At 43.0% G+C, this 21,153-nt stretch overlaps 1 protein-coding gene across 1 annotated transcript in view; it reads left to right on the forward strand.

Moving 5' to 3' along the window:
• The window catches only part of EFEMP1 (EGF containing fibulin-like extracellular matrix protein 1), a gene marked incomplete at its 3' end in the record, with an annotated part of 42,261 nt that extends 21,361 nt beyond the window's left edge, over positions 1 to 20,900 (forward strand). Inside the window, exons 4-7 of the mRNA XM_008947730.1 lie at positions 13,100 to 13,222; positions 16,745 to 16,864; positions 19,207 to 19,326; positions 20,781 to 20,900. Of these exons, the coding sequence (XP_008945978.1) occupies positions 13,100 to 13,222; positions 16,745 to 16,864; positions 19,207 to 19,326; positions 20,781 to 20,900 (483 nt within the window). The remainder of the gene's footprint in view (positions 1 to 13,099; positions 13,223 to 16,744; positions 16,865 to 19,206; positions 19,327 to 20,780) is intronic.
• Between the last annotated feature and the right edge of the window lie 253 nt (positions 20,901 to 21,153).

The following is a 21,153-nucleotide window of genomic DNA, read 5'->3' on the forward strand; positions in this document are numbered from 1 at the left end:
CACAGCTTCTCTGTGGGTTTCGTCTGGCAGAAGTGATATCAAGCAGAAGTCTTTCCCTCAGCTTCTGATGTAAACTAAAATACACCTTATAAATAGCAAATACAGGCACTGGAGGCAGCGCCTTTGGGCAAACAGCCACCTTTGGGCTATGGGAAAAATTCACTTAGATATGATTCATAAATATAATGAATAGGGTGCCATAAACTCATTTTGCTCTCTGCAAACAAAGGCACATTCTCTGCTTTGAAAAATTTGAAGGGCAGAACCCAGCGGAATAGGGAAGGCAAAACAGGAGGGAAGTAAAGTGGGAGAGTTAAGGGGGAGAAGGAAAAACGTGGGCTTGAATTAACAGAGTGAAAAGTGTAATTTTGAAGACGGTCACACAACACACAGAGTAAAACAAGGGGCTTTGTTAGGCACCGAGTCCCTCTGTGCCTCAGTTCTGATGAGCTCCAGCTTTAATTGTGCAGAATGCAAAGTGTAACACATTTCCAAAAAAGTTAGTTTGTTCTTTGAGCTCTAGTTTAGTTGCAGGCTCCCATTGATTACAGCTGGAGATGGATCAAGCTCGAGCTATGTTCTCCTGGCAGGCTCTCATCTGTAAATACCTTTCATCTCATCCAGCAGTGATAATGATGTGCTTAGATGATGTGGCAGCAATTATTTATCTGCTGCCTTAGGTTTTCTGCTTTATGCTAGCCAAGTACCCTACAGTCAGATGATAGAAAGGGACGCTTCCATTTTCATTAAGCCTTGTGATTTCTTCAGAAGAAATTGTACCAGCTCTGCTGTCGTTTGGGGAGTCGTTTCTTTCTTCCCTCTCGCTGACAAATTTGGAAGCAGAGGGCCCTGTGCCACCATATTCAGCGAGTTACAAATAACCCAGTTATCTGCTAGCACACCCCAAAGGAAAACCCCTCAAAACTTCCATTTTCCCTGGGTTCTGAGCATCCTGTCCACCAAGCAAAGGAGGAGCACAGCAGGAAGATGGGGGCGGCCTGAGCCTCACTCCCTGACTGGATTGACACGCTTGCTTCATACCATGTGGATACTGGAAAACAAAGCATGGATCTTGTCAAACTCCAGAATTTAGCAAATAAGGAGCATTAGAAACAGCACTAATAACAAGTAGAGCTGAAGTATCTACTGCCAAGTCAGTGAGAGATCCCACGTCCTGCCTGGCAATCAGTCTAAATACATCCTTTCTCCTGCTCCCTGGGACCTTTTCAGGTCAGCAGAGCTGTGTGCTAGTTGAATATTTTAAAACTGGAACTTTACTGATGTTTGGCCTAGGTTTGTTTTTTTTTCTATTTATTTTCTAAACAAATGATAGCCACTCCCTTCTCAAACGAACCTTTTAAGCTTCGCCAGAAGTCTGTAAAGATCACAAGGTATTAAAAAAAAAAGAGACTAAAACTCCCCTGCTGAGGCAAGGCAAAGCAGGTTGCTGCGTTTCCCTCCCGCCAGCCCTGGGAGCAGAGTGCTGCTCAGGAGTGTTCTGCTGCCTCCTCAAACGCCGCCCAAACCTCAGGCTCAGTGCAAAGTGCCAGCAGTATGGTAGCACAGCATCTATTCTCAGGCAAACCCCTGCTGTAACTTCCCAGCCAAAGGCTAGGGGAAAAAAAAAAAGAGAAAAGCTGTCCCAGTTGCTACTTCTGCTTGATTGCTTAAAGGCAGCTGGGAAGTCAGATCCTCAGCCCCAGAGTGGAGTTGATCACAATTCTAAGGCAAAGTCATTTTGGAAGAAAAAAGAGCTCTCTCTTCCCAAGGAAACTTCTGGTTTTTAAAATGTTACTTTTTATTTATTACTGGCTCATTGAAAGAACAAAGTTGGTGGGTTTTTTTTGCTCTTTTTTTTCTTTTTTGTTCCCGAACACAGAAAAAAAAAAAAGTGGCTAAACCCCAGAAAAATCTTAGTTTGGGGCCAAAAATAATAATAATTTTCAGTTTTCAGATTTTTTTTTGTCAGGTTTTTGAAAGAACAACAAATACTTGCCGAGCACCACTCCAACTTACAATCTCCCCTGGACTGCACACCCTCAGCTTCTCTCAGTCACCCTTCTTGGCCATCCCATCACCCACAGCCCACCGTGGCCTCCCTTGGGCCCACATCTTCCTCTTGCCACGTCCCAGGCACATGTGGCCACCAGAGGACAGGTTCTTCTGGGCTACACGGGGTGCAGTCCCACCTCAGCACTCCCTATTTTGGCATCCTAACAGCTCCCATTATACTTGGAATCAGTAAAACAGCACCAAAATACAGATGTTGGCAGGTACTTACCAGCACTCTGGTCACAAAGTGAGTGTTGAAAACACCTTGGTGATCTACCCAGCTCACGTGGCTGGTCTTGAGCTACAATAAAGTGTTTCAAAAAGAAGTGGAGAGCAGCTCCATCAGTAGGGCTCTTATGTACCTTGCTTTCCCCCCCCCCATTCTTTAGCCTCCACTTAGTCACTTCTATCATGATACATCTTTTTAACTTTGATGTTCATTTTTCTTCATAAATATTCATGCTGCCTTTTTTTTTTTTCCCTTTTACCTTCAAAGAATAGATTTGGTTTTCCCTGGTGCATCTACCTCTTTTGATCCTGCCTGGCTTTGCCTCTTGTATCTATTCTCTTTCAAAACAAAGACTTTTTCAAACTTCATTTTAAGCCCTCTTCATGTTCAGAATTACATGGAAAATTGGATTTTCCACTTCAGTTCAAACGGGGACCCGGCTAATGTGAATTCTTAAGGCAAGAGAGAGAAAGAAAAATTTATGAGATCCTGTTCCTGCTGGTTTTGTTAGATCAGTACCATGTAATACTCCTTGTTTGCAGCACAGTCAAATTGATGTTGCCACAGGAATCTTAACTTTTGCACATCCACTTCGCTTTACTTGAACTCTGCAACCTGAACATTGTGTTTTCTATCCCAGCTCTTCCAATCCCCTCCCATCCCTAGAGTATATTTTGGACCAAATCGACTGATGTGTCTTTTTAAAGTACTATTTCCATAATTTGCTTTTATTGTTCTATCATTCAAAAGTTGTAGAAGGCGTGAAAGTGGATTTCTTTTAACTCTTTCAGTTCTTGTTTCACAAGAAGGCAAAATTCAGAGCAGTGCCCTGCAGTTAGGCTTTGAAAATCAATACATTTTAGATCCATTTTTTTTTTTCAAAACAAGGCATCTGTGGGGACACACAGCAACGTGCTAAAAGGATCACGTAACCAAGCAGGAAAAAATTCATAACTAAATAATGCCTTCAAAGGCATTTCTGGAGTTGGAACAGCAACAGGAATCTGCTTATTTACGTAGGGAGCTGTGGAGATTGCAGCGTGTTGGTACTGCCAACAGATAGGATGATTAGTGCTAAAAACAATATCATCATTTAGATAAGGCTTCTCTTTCAGATAGCTGCTATTGAACTCCACTTGAACTTCAGTGTTCTCAGCTTGGGAACTGCAGTTATGATTCCTAAAACAGCTCATTCAGGTTACAAAAGCTGAAGGAGAGTTAACATTTGATTGATAAAAATTGGTCCCTTACATGAACTATTTTAAGTCGCTCGTCTTAGATTTTTAAGCCCCTTAAATCTTGAGGTCCCTTGTTTCTTAAGTGAGCAAAGTGTGCACTGATGAGCTGCTCAGTCACTACCAAAAACCCCTCAGGCTACAGCAGGATTTCAGTCTGGGACTCAGAGCAGGGGTGTGCTGGCTGCATTCATTAGATTGTTGGGTCGATAAGGAGCTGCCTGTACTCAGAAGGACACTGGTGGTGGCACACAGACAGACCAGGCTCTCACCTGACTGCATCCCCCAGTGCAGAACCTTTGCCAGCAGCACACTTTTTGGGTTGAAGTTTGTGTTTTCCTTTCCAAGGACCTGGCAGCTGCCCGTGTAAGAGCTGGGCAAAGGCTTGCAAAGATTTAACCGTGCTTCAACTTCCTAATTAAAAACCACAATGAGCTTTCAGGCCTTTATTTCCCTAATATTACAGGTTGTAGCAGCAATATTTTGTTCAGTCAAGCCTAGCTAAAGGAAAATGCTTATGAGGTTTCCAAGGAGAGAAACAAACAAAATGGAAATGAAGAGGGAACTTGGAACTTTTAAGTGTACGTAATTAAGAAAAAAAAAAAATACATCCTTCAGATAATTCTGGAAACTATTAGGAGATATTCATAATTCATAACCATTTGTTTGGTTTTCTTTCAAGCAAGGGGGCAGCTTTACATCAAACACTGACTAGCTTTTCCATTAACTTAAATAAACAAACCAGTATGCTTCAAGTTAAGTGAACATCTTTTTCTCCTTTTTTTTTTTCTTTTCTCCTTCTTAATAACTGAGTGAATTAGAAATAAGAACAAGCCATTTACTTTCAAATAGGAAATTAGTTTGCATGCTATTTCTTCATGTCAAAAATACTTTGGAACACTCACAAAAACAATGTTAAGCTGAATTTATGGAACTATTCCATATCAGTTTTGAAGATGATATGCCAGATGTCGGGGAGAACTCTTTCATCTGCAATAATGGAATAGTTTAATCCACCCTTGTTGTTTTTGAGCACGGTCCAAGTGTATTGGTCATCATGGGTGGGTGATCCTCACTTAAGCAGGCATGAACCAAAAAGCACAAGTTGTTAGACCTCTAGCATAAAGTCACAAGAAAGCAACAGCAGGAAATACTCTACTGCAAGTCAAAATAAGCTATTGCAAAGGAAATCAGAAAGTTTACCATGATGGCAAGTCCCATTTTGAGGCACCCTGACACCAGCAGATACGTTGCACTGAGTTACAGATTGGAACCTGAAAAGCAAGTGTGGCTCCACTTATGGCCCCAGCAGAAATCAAGCCAAAAATACAAATTTTAAATGAATATAGATCCATCAAAAACATGGAATATTTTTCTTCTTGAAGAGCAGGTAGGTTAAAAGTTAACACTGTGGTCTTCAATTGGGAAAAAAGTACTCTTCCCTTTGAGAAACCATCACAAAGACATTAATATCTGTGTTCTTGTTTTAAGAATTCATGCTGAGGTAACATCAGATGGAAAATACGATTGCTAGAAGTCTTTTGGAAATAGTTTTTTGTGGCCCTGTGTTGGACTGACATTGTTGCCAGATCAGCCCTATCACTTCTCTTTGTAAGAGTCTTTTTAATTCCTCTATTACTCGGCATTGTACGTGTCCCACTCACATGTTCACTACAGTTGTGATTTGATGACAAAGTGAATCTTTTTATGAGAAAATATTCCTACAAGGCTGAAATGAAGCATTAGGCTTTTTGGTTGCCAGAGCATTTCCAGCCTGGACAGCTACTGTGCAGCAGGCACGGGAGCAGAACACACCTTTGGGCACCGATTCCACTTCAGCACCTGTACCACATCACCCCTCCAATCCTGCCCCACCTGTAACATCTGTAGGTATAGATTTAGGTTGAGATACAGGAGAGAAAAAGCAGGCTTGGTTGCATATGGCATCTCTGCCTTCAAAGACAAGAACATCTGAGATTTAAAATCCCTCTCCCTTCTGCAGGGTAATTTTCGGACGGCGTGGTCCACGCTGGAGGTGGAAGGGAGCATCACAGATGGAGGAGAGTGGAGGGGAGAGGAAGTGATGCATCAATTCAGAGCTTCATTCATTTTTTTTTTCCCCTCTTCAGCTGCCTGCCACTCCCAAACAAACATGTGGGAGATGTTGTAGTGCTGAAAGCCGTGGCTCACTCCTTTCTTTAGCCATTCTATGTGATAAGTCAATTCAGTTTGGACATACCAAAGCCAATACATAATTGTGACAAAGTGCTGCACTCCAGGCTTGATTATTACAGCTAGATCTCTTGTTAACTCTGTTAACAGCAGAAGGATGCTTTCCCTGCACCTCCATATACCCCCCTCCACTGGGGCTGGGTAACTTCCCCAAATTCTAACTATTTTTGCAGTCCAAATACAGAAATCACACAAGGAACTGTAAGTGGTACCCCAAAAAAAAATGAATGTAGTGCATTTTCTATAATACCTTGCATTACTTCTATTTGGTTGTGCCATAATACCCAGAAAAAGAGAGAGGAACTATAAGTTGCACTACACTCAATTTTTTTTGGTACATTCTCTATACCTTGCATTACTTCTATTTAGTTGTGCCATAATACCCAGAAAAAGAGAAATCAAGGAGCTTGCTTTGCTGTGTTCTCACATTTCCAAGGGGGAATGTTTCAGCACACCCAAAGAAGTCGTGCCGTTTTTCATGAAAATCTCATTAATTTAAACATTCTACCTCACCTATTTGCTTAAATGTAGGTCTTGGCTCCGACGTATATTTTTCCTGTGCAAACAAGTATTTGTGCAGGTTCCCTTTGCTCAACTGTGAAAACTTGTTACCAGGGCAATCAGTCCAATATACTTCACATGAAAGGGCCAAAGGAAAATTTAAAAGGGAGAGAGAACAGCCAGCAGTGAAGAGGGAGTTTATGGGCTGCTGCAGAGCTGTGCAGAGTTATAGACACTACCTCATGGCACTGCTGGATAGGGACTGCACTGTTAGAGTGCAAGGCTCTGTAGGAACAGGTTTTGCCACTCCAGAAGTGAGAAATTTCCCCTAATATTAAGTCTTTTGGTACCTCCTGGCTTGATGTTATGTAAGGGATTTTGTGCCGGTATTTACCGCGGCGAAGCTCAACCTTCCAACACCAACGAGTTAAAAGTTGTCTGGGCACCCAGCCCAGATGAATAACATCCCAAATGTTGAAGGAAGTAGCAAGGGAAATAGAAAAGCCTTTGACAGAAATTGTTGATAGCTTGCTAAGGCCGGGGAGGGAACCAGGGAATTTGGAGGTTGCTAATGTTGTTCCTATGTGTAAGAAAGGATCAGGGAGGATCCAGGAAACGACAGAGCTGTGAGCTTGGCTTCAGTTGCAAGAACAATTTAAGAAACATAAATAAGGGGCAGAATACTTAATTTGGGAGAATAAAGTAAACCCATACTCATGGAAGGACTATAGGGGTCTAATTTCATCAAGTATTTTATCTTCAGCTGGTTATTTCTCAAAAATACTACTACAGCAAGGTCTTAGAGACAGCAGGAAGGTGAATGAAGTGGGCAGACAGGGAAAGGTAGGACAGAGTCCTCAAGTTCAGCAAGGGCTCCGTGGTACCCAGAGCACGGTGCAGACCATTGTCTGCCTCTATCAGACTTGCTGGTGCCACTGCATACGTGGGAGGCAGTGTTTGCACTTCAGTAGATAAATAGACCAAGCCATTTGCTGGTCTCTCTCACAGTGAGAACTCAGAAAATTTAAACCCATTAACTAAAATATTTATCGTTTACATTCAAAACAAATGGAGAACAGCTTCCCTGGAGTCAGGGACAAGTGCAACACTGACACTGGGGGAATCATCCTGGGGTTAGATTTGTCTAAACCTTCCAGAAGTGGGTCTGTTGGTGCTGCTCAGGAGGGCAGAAACAAGGATTTGAATCCAATAAGGTCATCTTAAGAGCCCTTCTTCTGAGCTGATGGAATATCCTGCTTCCAAGATTGCTACAGACCTGAAGAGAGAAAGAAACCTGCCAACATTTTGTGACTTGTTTGAACAGATGAGTATCTATACAAACAAGATGCTGTAGTGGATTTCAGTATGTAGAGAGCCAGTGAGCAGCAAGGAGCTGAGCACCTCAGTCCCAGCAGTGAGACAGACTGGAGCTGGGTAAGGACACAGTTCACCAGCTCCCAGCACAACACACAGGGAACGAGCCAGAGGAGAAGTCTAAGGGGCTCAAGAGGCAGGAGAGATGCTGATGGCATCTTCTGTCCACCAACGTTTGAAGCACTGCTGAAATGCATCTTGTGAATTTATGTACTTCTCAATGATATGAAGAAAATGACAGGGATGGAGCTGTTGCATAAGTGAGCGAGCAGCATGAGTCAGGGGGTTTGGGAAAAGTGAGTCACAGTGTGAAGGGAACCAAGCCAGGTTTGGAGCTCAGAAGGAGCCCAGCAAAGAATTTTATGGATGCAGATAAGAGCCTGACAGAATGCACTGCAGCAGAGAACTAGAAAACTAACTAGCTCTAAACCAGGGAACCTGGGTTTGGAGAAAGCTAGAGCTAAAAAGCAGGTCAGGCAAAATTTCTGTACACAACTGGTGGTTGAAATACTGAGCAGGCTGCCAAAGTCAGCAGTGGAAGGACATAATTGTGTAAATCACTTCAGGCGGGAGCGCGGGTACATTTTTGGAAAATGAGGGAATCACTGGGTATAGCTATTAGTGAGGCTTGGGGAATTACAGCTATGAGAGGCAAGTTGATTTATGTTTTGAAGGAATACAGGAGCAAGCTCTGCTGCCTACTACATAATTATGTCAGTTTGATTATGACAGCAATCAAGACACTGAAGGTAACTCAGCTCAATCTCAAGCGAGACTGAGCTGCAAAAGGATCATTAGACACGCAGGCTGTTTGCAGAGGAAATTTTCCAACTACCCAGGCTGTAACTGTCCAGAGAACAGCTGTCTAGGAATAAAAGTCTGAGCAATGTCTTAGCTCAGACTCAGGGATGCAGTGAGTCTAAGAATTGATCTGCATTTCAGAGGTTGCATGCATCAATAGTCAAATAGCGTTCAGGCTGCTGGACGATTGAATGCAAACTTACAGCTCCCATTTATCTGTAGTGAATGGTAAAACCTTGTAACATATTAGCAGAGATCAGAAAACACAAAGGAAAAAGAAAGGGTCGTGTTAAAAGAGATGATTTTCCAAGGTAATTTCCATTATCTATCTGGGGAGACAAATATATGTGTAACATCTAGACATGAAGTTTAAACCAAGTTGATGAGGAATGGGTTGAGGGTGTTTTCAGGCATAGCTTACAAGCTATTTGGTTAAGGTGGAAGCTTCAGCTATTGCATCAGTTGCTGAAGCATTTATGGAAACAAACTTTATCAGGATGACACTAAATTTGGAAGAAAGGGTTGTGTTAGAGGAGATGATTTTCATGACTGGTTACCAAGGTAATTTCCATTATCTATCTGGGGAGACAAATATATGTGTAACATCTAGACATGAAGTTTAAACCAAGTTGATGAGGAATGGGTTGAGGGTGTTTTCAGGCATAGCTTACAAGCTATTTGGTTAAGGTGGAAGCTTCAGCTATTGCATCAGTTGCTGAAGCATTTATGGAAACAAACTTTATCAGGATGACACTAAATTTGGAAAAGAGGATGCAGAGGAAAGATGCTCAAGAATGAGCTTGTAAAAGTCCATTACTTTCTTTCTAGATCTGTTTCTTATACTGTACTCATCACTGTGGTATCTTGAGTGCTTTCCAGTAGTGCATTAAGCAACATGACAAACATCTGTCACATGTTTGTTCTCACCCTCTCCCCAGAGAGACAAGTGTGTGCAGTGCAGTGCCTTGTTTTAATTCTTTTTAATTATTTTAAATACACACGCACGTAACACACATCATTAAACATTCATGCTAGAGAGGAAAGGTCAGGGAAATTTATCATGCTCTTAGGATTAAAGCTGCTAAGCTCTGGTGCTCCTGTAGGGGTTTCATCACACCTTTGCCCCAGATTGCTGACTCTTCACAGACCCCAGATCCCTCTGCTCGTGGATGTCTGCAGTAGGCAGAAACCAACAGTGTGGATTCCAAATACCCTCACTTACTCTTCATGCTTCAGTCCAAGGATTTTGTCAAGAAAGATCAAATGGAATGAGATGGTAGAATTTAAACATGTGGTTTGTATAACCACCATCTCAGCCCTGTATTATTGCATTTGATACAGACTAAAAGCAGGAGATGATGCAGCTTCCACTGTCATGGAATCAGAGGGCACTGAAGTTACAAGAAACAAGCTAGGAAGACATTGAATTGGAGAAGTCTGAAAAGCTAGAAAAACAAGTTCTTAGCATAATGGATTGAAGACCTGGGAGCTACCAATATCCATCCTGAGGGGACATGACTGGGAAAACCATCTGGAAGCTTCAGATCAGGCAGTTCAGCCAGATCCTGAAGACAGCCAGCCTGCCCACTCAAGAACTGGGAACACAAGTGGGAGTCCCAGATGAGCACTGGCACCACCAGTGTAGGGTGATGGTATTTCCTATGGGACAGAGGCATGTGTGTGTACTGGTGGATAACTCTACGCCCACTCAAGAACTGGGAACACAAGTGGGAGTCCCAGATGAGCACTGGCACCACCAGTGTAGGGTGATGGTATTTCCTATGGGACAGAGGCATGTGTGTGTACTGGTGGATAACTCTACCTCTGCCATCTCAGAGAAAAATGGAGCTCATCAGCCTCACGCCAGGGAGACCTCCAACGTTGATGCTGCTTCCTTCCTGTGACTTCCACTCCCCTATTTCTCCAGTAACTCTCAGGACAGTCAGAAAAAAAAGACTGTTTCTCTAGCAGGGGATGATTCAGGTCACATCGAGTGCCAAGAAGCTGAAGACTTCTCTTTGGGCCTCACTCAAAGGCAGAGATGCAGAGATCTGTGCAGCGACCTCACATTGCAAAATCCACCAGTGCTCCTTTCCATCCTCCACAGGAGGGCTGGGCTGCTTCTGGTACCACACCAATACAATCCACATTTGGCACTGCTCTCAGCAATCCAATCTTCCCCTCGCTTCCTCACCCTCTTCCCGGTCACTGCAGTAGACAGAGCTGTAATTACTGCACTACCAGAGATTCCAGAACTGAATGTTCCAGCACTGAAACCTTTCGAGCTGCCTGTTGGTCTCATCCCACAATATTGTCCTTAAAGCACTCACACATGACCTTGAGGCCATCAGTATTCCTCTGACATGAGAGCAGAACAGCTCCAAACGCTGGTCTCCTGGCCAGCTTCACTTCCCACCTCAGGTATTCCACCAAAAAAACCCCACCAACCCAAAAAAAGCCACCCACACCACAAACCACCAAGAGATAATTGGAGTTTTCAGAGAACTCCCATCAATCCTTCTTTCCCTGTGCCTGTATCCTTAGCTTGCCTTGGGAGTTGCATCCCAGCAAAAGCTATCCAGAGACAGCTAAAACAGCACCAAGCACCATGGCAATGCCAAGTGACACTGATGAAGCTCTTCTGAAGCCCACCAAGACTATGCCACATACTGATAGGCATTGTCATGGCATGCAGAAGACATACAGGCACAGCTAATATGCAGCCCAGGTCAGGATCCTAACTTGAGTAAGCAGCTTAGGAGAGCTCTAAAGAATTCCTGGAAACACATCAAGAAAAGGTTGTTCCTATAAACACAGATCTTTTGGGGTTTTGGTTTGGGGTAAACATTGAATCCTCCAAGAGTTTCCAAATGAGGAGGCAGCTAGCAGTCAAACACTACTTCTGAATGATTGTTTTTTTCTTTCAAACTGAACTTACCCTTGGGAAAATCAATGAGTGCATAAATCTAGTTTGCTTCATTTTAGCAGAGGGAGCTTCTTATTCCCTAGAAATTAAGTTAAAGGGAAAGCAAGCCAGGGGTGCAATGAGAGTGGCAGTTTAAGGACTTAAGAGGTAACACATACAACGTCCCTGCAGATCAACTGAACTGTCTGTTCCAGCACACTCTGCACCAAAAAGCATTTGAAGTGTATGAGTATTATAGCTGTTTTATGTCCAGCTTTTTGTAGCAGCTAGAAGTCCAAGCAAAGCCCAGAGAAGTCCCTGTGAAGACTTGCATTGAACTCCTCTGTGCTTTGGCTCCAGAGTTTAATGATGTGTCGGGCTGGTATGAGGCAGCCAGCTGCAGTCCCTGAAAGCCTTTACACCTGAGAATGTGCTTTTCAGCTGTCAGGGCAGAGCAAAGCAGTCAGCAAGCCCTGCACCAGCTTCTGGGCTGAGGTTCTGCAGAAATGCCAAGAGCAGGCTGACATAAAAAGCCTTTATTTTCCCTGTCAGATAAAGACAAGATATATGTAAAATATTTGGACGTTTGGGAAAGGGCAAACATGGAGAATTAATTTAAACTGTTGATGGTTTATTTTTTATTGAATCTTTGTGGTCCAAATTGTTTTCATTTGCTATGAGAAAGAATCCATCACTTTTTCCAAAGCACCACCCAGAATCTGCCACTGGTGATGTTCTAACGTCCCCAGTGCCTAGACAAATAGAGAGGTCAGCTGAGATTTGTAAACTAGAGATCATAAGTTTTAAGGAATTTGTTTATTCAGCCTAGAGTCTCCAAATTGTGTACAATGCCAAAATTAAAAAGTCCTTTCACTGTACTGTGTCAGGTTACAATAAAAAGCTCTCCAACATTTTGGATGTTCAGATGAGAAAGCAAATTGTAGTTCCATTTTAAGCAACCTATTTGTCAGCACATGTAGTTTAATTATAATTAAGTACCTCCAGCAGTTGTAATGAGTAGGCAAAATCCAAATGTTGTTATGCTTGTACAAACCTGCATTCTGTGTGAACTGAAAGCTGCCTGAATTACACTGAAAAGCATCGGTCAGGTCCTTGCATTTTTAGCTGAACTGTTCAAATAGAAACACACAAACTGTTTCCAAAGACTTGCACAGATTGACTGAATTAGGGGAATGTTCCTGGGAATGACAAGAGGCCCATCTCTTCCTGATGAGAAGGCCACCACCTACCAAATGTTCCAAAGTCCCTGTCCAAAGTGTGGAGCACGGGAACCGTGCAAGAGATCATCAGAGGCTTTTTAGTATCAGCAAAACAACATATTTCTAACTCCTCTCCTTCTTGAGAAAGGGCTGACCTACACTGGATGAGATTTTCCAGAGTAATTCAGCAGGCAACAACCAACCAGCAGGGGGGAAAAAAAAAAAGTCCAAGATTATAAAGTTGCCTGAAGTTTACAGGAAGCAGTGATAGTACAAAATATTAACTTGGTATTTGACAAGAGAATCTGATGGTTTAAAATAACCATATCTGAAGCTATTCCCAAATGCAGTATATCAGAATTAAGAGCTACTAGAAATCTGATAACATTTTATGTCCTGCCAATGGAATGAGCATTGAAATGACATCTTTGGAGCATATCTGAACTCTGCTGCCTTCACTTACAGGTAGCTGGAAGATGGGTAAAGCATTTCAACAGGTTAAATGTTTGTAAGTAAACTGACTAATGTTGCATTTGCTTTTTTTATAAAGACATAGATGAATGTGCAACTGGAACCCATAATTGTAGAGCTGACCAAGTATGTGTCAATTTAAGAGGGTCCTTCAGCTGTCAGTGTCCTCCAGGCTATCAGAAACGAGGGGAGCAGTGTGTTGGTAAGTGTTGCTCTAAATTGTTTTCTCTCATCATCTACAGTTGCATGCTCTGCATTGATGATAAAGTGTATAGGTGTGTGTAGTGTAAAATAGCTCTGTAACTTTGACACACACTGGAATCATCACCTTACCACAATAATGACTCACAAAAACGTGGAACTAAAAGCTGTTTTAAGTATAATCAACACTTGGAGTTGAACTCCACAAGATGAATTTTCCTAAGAGTTACCCTTGTGTTTGTTGTTTATATTGGGGTATTGCCTAAAGTCCCAGCTCCAGTCCCAAGTCTGCTACAGCAGCAAACTGCAGCAGGTCTCTCCCCTGACCTCAGTGAGCCCTGACTCCAGAGCTGCAGGACAAAGTGCTGCCTCCACACAGACCTACCCCCTGCCCTGCAGAGCCCCCCTCACAGTCTGCTTCATGCTCAGTTTTAAGAGTTTAAACCAAAGAGATGGGAAATCTGAATGCAGGTATATGATGTTTGCAACTTGAAAACCACTAGGCTTTATTCTGTGTGCCAAAAGAAACTATCAGCACCCCTGGGACCTATACAAGTCTAGCATTAAATTAAATCCAAGTGCAGTGTAAACACTGAATCTTTCCTATTCCATCCTCTGCTGGGGACATGATGCAAAAGTGCCATCCCTCTGTTCCTGCACCCCTCTTCTAGCCTTTAGTTAACACCTCCTTAATTGTAATTTCAATGGATTAATTGCTGTTATAGGCACTCCAGCCTTAAGCCTTAGATTTGTCAGAGATTATCAAAACCTATGGAATAAGAAAATCAAGTATCTACCTCAGGAGGTGGTCTTGGTAAGACACAGGACTGGTTTTATGCAGCCTAGGAGAGAAGCACTTGTTGGGACTTTTTTCTTTTGTCCTCACCAGAACAGGAACAACAGAACTTCAGGTTTTCCTCTTTTTGTGTTAGGGATCCTGCACTTGAAAGTGTTTAAGATTTTTTTTGATATTTTTAATCTTTCCAAAAGCCTTGCAAAGGCTGCAGGTATTCACTGCTTAACACGAGCCACAGGAAGGAAACGGGAAATTTCAGTGCACAGAGTAAATTTCTGGGCATGGCTCTTTCTTTAGGGTTCTGAGCCAAGGGCTGTAGAAATCAACCCAAAAATTCTTATCTCCTTCCAAAGAAAAGTGGATCAGGCCCCGAACTGTCAAACTGATGTAAACACAGATGTATCTGATTTTTCTCAATTCCCTGCAACTGTAGGATGAGTAGTTTGGAATGTAGGGAGAGCAACAGTTTTGACAGCTCAACAATTCATTTTTTAAATATCTGAGTTTAATCAGGTGGGTTTTTCAGAGCATATAAAGATTAAAAGTCCTATTGCACAGCAGTAATGTCAAGATCTATGGTGCTACCTGAAAGTGTTGAGGGACACATGACAGCACTCAAAAGAAGCAGAAGGATGCACCCTTATATCTCCATGTGAATACATTTATACATCTCAATCTGTACACGAAGATGTCTGGAAAGTGGAATTTCCCTTTTCCTATTTAGGTCAGAACCAAGAATAACACCTGTGTTACATATTACACACTGACCTAAATTATAAGTACATCCCTACACTTGGTACTGTCAGCATTTCAGAATAAAGCCTGTCTTCAGGGATTTTATAACAGCTTAGCCAGAAAATGTTCTTGCGGCCAGATCTTGATAGAGATTCTCCATATGGGAGGAAATGTTTCTCAAATTTGAAAGAATTTTTTTCCAGACTATTTTAGCTTCAAGGTAGAGGGAGAAAAAGGACTCATTGCTAACAATTGATTGATTTTAACCTAAATTCAGTAATCATTTCTGTCTGAGGTGTGTCAGTTTTCTTGTTCACATATTGCAAAATCAGTCTGTCCTGAAACACGGCCCTGCAGATTTTAGACAGACTTTTTCCAGCAGTACTTCAAACAGAAGATTTGGCTGAATTGATTAGACAGTGCTTAGCCCTTGGATCTGCATGGAGCTGACATGCCTAATCCAGCAAGGAAAACTCCTACTGAATGAGAGTCAGGTCCTGGAAGCATTTCTGTGCCTAAACTCAGTGCCTGAGCAGCAAAGCATTGCTCATAGGTCTGTGTTGTAGAATCAGATCTTTAAAGAGTCATTTGTAAGAGCTTAATCCTGTGAAAGTCAAGGATGGAAGAGATCTACTGTGCCTCCTGCTTTATTCCATTCCTACTTCCAAATTTCTCTCTGCCACAAAAGAGTTATAGCAACAATTGCTACTGCACAGATAGCCAGGAATTTTCTAGCATAAGCCTTTTCATTCAGAACAATCCAAAATGCTCCAGTGCTACTTTAGCCCCAAACAGTGACTGCAAGTCTGACAAAGAAAGGGTTAACTTCTGAAGATTATTTTTTCACTTGCTATTAAAACAAACACTTTCCTCATTATAAAAAAAAAATGTCTTGGCCTCTTTTTAAACACATCTATGGTGGAAACAGCTGGAGGTAGGAAACTCAAGATCTGGCATGGAGATGGGAAGTGCCTTTCTTTTGTTCCATGAGAAGGGGTCTGATTTGTCAGGGCGTTGAGCCTTTGAAATCTCTCACTGTGTACGTGTGAGGAGCAGGCACCCATCTCTTCACCAGCCTCCTGCTGCACACACGGACCATCAGCACTAGGGCTTAATTAGAGTTTTTCTGACAGGCACAGAGGCAGGATCTCCTCCAGAATGCAAGGAAAGCTTTTGAGATGCAAAGAGGTACAAGAATGGGCTGTTCTTTCAAAGGCGTTCCGTTTTCGTATGCGTTTTGTGTGGTTCCCAGGTGAAAACCCTGCTCCAGTGCACAGCAGGAAACGCACAGCGGAAATCTTGAGAGCGGGAGCTGCCTGCCCCACCTCAAACCCAGGGCTAAGCTGCCAGGAGAGCCTGCAGAAAGTTAATGCAGCCTGAGCTGCCAGCAGGTTCAGGCAGCCTGCACGCCTGCCTTGGCACCGGGGAGCACAGCCCCAGGGCGCTGCGGAAGGGATGCAGGAGGGGCAGGGAGGGGGCCGTGGGGGAGCAAGCTGGGTTCTGGGGGATCCCTGTGGAGGCACAACCACCTGTTTCCTTCCCAGAGCCGTTAATCTTCTGTCCTTGCCAGTCCCCTGTACTTGCACAGGGAGCCTAATGGAGCTGGAAGGATGGAGTACGTGCTGAGAGTGCTGCGTGTGAGCTCCTGTGCAGACAGGAGCTAAGCCAGGGGCATGGTGAGGGTCAGCACTCTGCCTGGCCCTGGGTGAGAAGAACAAAGCATTACCTGTGCAAAGCAAACAAGACTAAGCAGACCTGGGGAACTGAACAAGGCTGGAATGGGCATAGATCTCAGTGGCTGGAAGATGATCAGCATAAACCAGATATTTACAAACGTAATGGGAATCATTTTACTTGTGAGGTTACTGCCTAGCTCACATAACATTGGGTTAAAAGCAGGGGAAAAAAAGCTTAACAATTTCTTCCCACACAAGACAGGAACAGTGAACTGTGAGTTGCATTTGAACCCATGTCTCTGCTTTGCCCACCCAGACGTGGACGAGTGCACCCTGCCTCCCTACTGCCACCACCGCTGCGTGAACACCCCGGGCTCCTACTACTGCCAGTGCAACGCTGGCTTCCAGCTGGCATCCAACAACCACACCTGCGTAGGTAAGGGCAGCTCTGCACCTGCCTGCACACAGACTCCCCCACTGCAGGGGCTGAGGCTGATGGGTGACTTGCCACGGGTGAAATTTAGGTCTCTTCAAGGAAGTAGACGCCAACTGGTAAGATACACGGCGTGCTGCGTGGAGAGGCTCTGCTGAAAGTGATCCAAGAAGTACAGAAGGGTTAGAGAGAAAATGGGAGTCTTAGGAGCAACCTGTTATTTTGTTGGTGTAGCAGCTTTCTGAGGAGCATCTACTGAGGCAGCTGGAATCCTGGAGGTTTACACTCATCATTTAATCTTAGATTTAATTATTCTTTCGCTTCTGGTGGATCACTTTGAATTATTCTTGGCTTTCAGGGTATTATTCCCAGTTCATGCAACACAGGCTGGGAACTGGAGAGCAGGGGAAGCAATACAATACCTCTGCAGTTAAGTGCATTTCTCCTCAGCTCCTGGTGAACATACTGAGGAAAGAAAGCACCTAGAAATGTCACATTTGGGTATCTAGAAAATAATGTTAAAGATGAAAATGAGGGTCACTAAGGAAGAGTGACCCTTTAGAAGTGATCCTCCTGTAGAAGTGAAACACTTGCACTACATAATGCACTAAAACTTGAAGACTGTTAAGATAGGAATAAGCTCTACTCTAGAATTAGAGTAATCATACAAAGGTAACTGTGTCTGCTGAAGCACAGAGAGAATAGCCATAAAAAAAACATCAAGAGATTGGTGATTGAGATGGTGAGAAGTTCTTTATGGCTTTATATATGTCAAATATATTATATATAGAAATACCAGTCTGGGTTTTCCAGCTTCTGCCACTACTCCCAAGCATTGCTGTGTCTTACCACATACCCTGGCACCCTGCTCAGCACTGGGGTGAGAAGGGAAATTCCTGCTTTTCACCAGCTAATAGGATAAAAATTTGCACAGGGACACAATATAACCACGTGACGAGCTGTTACCTAATTGACCCTTTGCAGGGCTCAAATGCAGGGTGTATTCTTCCAGTTACACCCACAAATCCATGGCAGCTCCAGGTTGCCTGGGGGCCTCACCCAAACACCCCCTTCTGCAGCCTGCTGGCCTTCCAGCCTTGTAAAGCCTGCTTCTACCAGGGGAGGTGAAGTGCATCTTCAGAGGAAAAGTTGTAAATGAACAGTTGCTGCACCCAGAGAGACTTTCTCAGCTGGCAGAAGTGCTACTTGACATGAGGTCTGTGTGACAACTTTTGCATATATTGAAAGCAGGTCAATATTTCTTGGAAGGCAAGCAAAGAACAGCAGCTTTGGCTAGCTTATTTATCCCTTCTGGTAGCATTGTCAGGAGGTACATTCTCTGCACTGTTGCCAGAAACGAACTAAAAGGAGGGGAAAAAATAAAGCTTTGTAATCCCTTTTCCCTTACTATCATTAATTTTCAGGACTAGGAGGTTCATCACATAGATAATGAGTCTTCCCTTCCTTGGTTGAGTGTTTGTGGGTGCCTAATCTGAGCTGGCTTTGTCAGTTTGCAGTTGTATCTCTAAGTGACTGAGTGTTCCTGACATTTATGAGCATTTGCAAAAGCCAGGAACTCAAGAGGGTTTTTTTTTTTCAAGTGCAGCTCCCTACTAATGATTCTATCTGATAAACACAAACATGAATGGAAAGCAGGCAGGGGAGGAATAGCAGGGAAAACACTGAACATCTACAGAGCAAAGCACAGAGGAGCAGCAGTTAGTCAACAGCTTATGAAAAAACAAGTGCTGCAGATTCCAGAGGTGATTACAGTTATATAAACTTCCCATTAAAAATTGCTCCTCTTCTCATACCACAGTGTTCTCACACATGTTCTTAGGGGGGGGGCACATGATGGAAAAAGTCCTGCACAGAAACATACCTTCCCCCAATATGGTCTAAGCTGTAGAGCTCCACTGGCCTCAGAGGCTCATGTTATAATTGTAATGGAATTCAAAAGAAATTTTAAGAGTAATAAATAGCTCCAATAAATCTTAACCACTACATGCTGAGAGGTCTTATCAGTATGTGTTCCTTATATCAATTATTTATAGAGACTTGGCATTTCCTACCTGACAGGAGAGGCTGGAATGTGGAGTTTAACAGCCACACTAAACATTTTTGGAAGAATTCATCATGCATTAGAATAACTCTCATTCCTGGAAAAACTCTCTTTCTACATGGAATGTAAAGCATAGATTTGACTTGGTTCCAGTGACTGCAGATCTATATTGATAGAGTCAGCTGAGCTTCTGCTAAGTAATAGACCCAGACTAAGGCCTAATCCACTTAATCAGCCTAATTACCAGCTACACAAGATAAAGATCTGTAATTTTTCCTTTCAGACATAAACGAATGTGATGCCAATAACCCGTGTGCCCAACAGTGTTACAACATACTGGGTTCTTTCATCTGTCAGTGTAATCCAGGATTTGAGTTAAGCAGTGACAGAATCAACTGTGAAGGTAAGCAACTCTTTTTTTGGGTCTCAGAAGAGTGATTTTTTTTTTTTCCCCATTTAATTATTTTCCCAGAAGTCTTTCTATGAGCTAAGAGAGAGAATTCAAGTGGAGCCACACTGAGTGCAGTTTGTAGCCAAAACCCTTAAGACTTTTTTTTTTTTAAATACCTGGCAAAGAGAGTTGCTGATACACCCCATAGTAGCTGCAGCTGCATTCAGGTACGTGCAGATTTGGGTCTCACTTGAATGTGAAGTGCAAACCAGGACAGATTGCTGCAGCTCAGAGCACAGCTGGGAAGAATAAAGCTTCTGACTCCTTATTTCACCAGCTCACTGGAGTTGTGTGTGGTCTGCTGCTGATGACCATTAAATGAATGGGAAAGGAATGCAAACCAAAAACAAGTGCAATTTGGTGTGTCGTTGGGTTCCTCTGAAATAAACCCTCCCATTTCTGATTTGGAGGAAGGGACAATTGTGCTTTTGAGGGGCTTTCAAGCCCCTGTATACAAACAGCACGTCTCCTGATGATTATACAATCAGCACTTTTATTTCCTCTGCCAGGGTCTCCACAGGGGTCCTCTAATCTCTTTCTGGACACATGATGATCTCACCCTTAAAGCCCATATCCTTTCTACCAGTCTTGGAGCCAAAGAGGTCTTTTTGGTTTACCACTGCCCTCCTAAACAAGCCAGCAGAGCTATTACAGATGCTCCCTCTCCAAGCTTCCTAAGCTAATCCTACTTGCAAGCAAACAGAACAGGGAGCAGCAAGTATGCAGCCTCCAAGGACATCCCTGACCCAAAATGAAGAGCTGGGCTCAAACCTCAGAGGCTGGAGGAGGGAGTGATGGTGTTTTCCAGGCCATTCCATAGCTTGGAGAGGTTTCATTTATTTCCAGTTCATGGTGTAGTCTGTTAAATTTTGTTTCACACTGCAGTGCTCTAGCAAGGGACTGGTGGCTACACAAGGATAAAAAACAAAGGAGAAGGGTATACACTGAGTATTCTTTGAGGAGAAAAACCCAGCCTCCCCTTTTCCCAGAGAGCTACTCTAGTAGCATAGGGCAGGAGTACAAAGGCAACATTTTTGCCTTAGTAACTAATCTCACATCTGTGAGGGGTTTTTTTTTGTGAAAGTAATCACATTTTGGAACACTAAAAGTATACATTCTTTCAAGAGTTAGTTTCCCAAACCTGTTCTGAAGTCTAATTTAGCTTCTGCTTCCTCAAATCCAAAAGTCTCAGTTTGGAAGATTACTGCTAAAGCACAAGGAGAAGTAGCCCTTCTGTTTGCAGCTTGAGAGCCTTGAGCAGCACCTTGCAGGTTTTGGGAACAGTCTTTTTAGACAGAATTTCTTCTTTTTTCCCCTGTTAGAACCAGGATTTAGCTATTATATTTAGCTCTGTAACAAGGCAGATGGTAAAACCCAGTATCTTTGATCTCTTTTGCTCTCTGCAGACACTGATGAATGCAGAACTTCAAGTTACATATGTCAGTACCAGTGTGTCAATGAACCAGGAAAATTCTCCTGTGTCTGCCCTGAAGGGTACCAGGTAGTAGGAGGCAGAACCTGTCATGGTAAGTGCCCTCACCCTGGCCTCAGTACTGCATTATTACCACCACCATTTCAGGCAGGACAAGAACACTTGCTATCTAAAGGTTTCTGTTTCATGCCAGGATTACCAGTACAGTCACAAAAGCTGTGTGGAGAAAGCCTTCCATGATTGTGGATCTGGTTTTATTTGAATCCTTCAGCTCAACCTCTAAGTCCTTCAGATTCCTAGGAGGAAAAAAAATCAGTTTTCACACCCCTTAGGTAAAATTGGTCTTG

The sequence above is a fragment of the Merops nubicus genome, unplaced genomic scaffold, assembly GCF_000691845.1.
Source record: "Merops nubicus isolate BGI_N331 unplaced genomic scaffold, ASM69184v1 scaffold16829, whole genome shotgun sequence".
Lineage (NCBI taxonomy): Eukaryota > Metazoa > Chordata > Aves > Coraciiformes > Meropidae > Merops > Merops nubicus.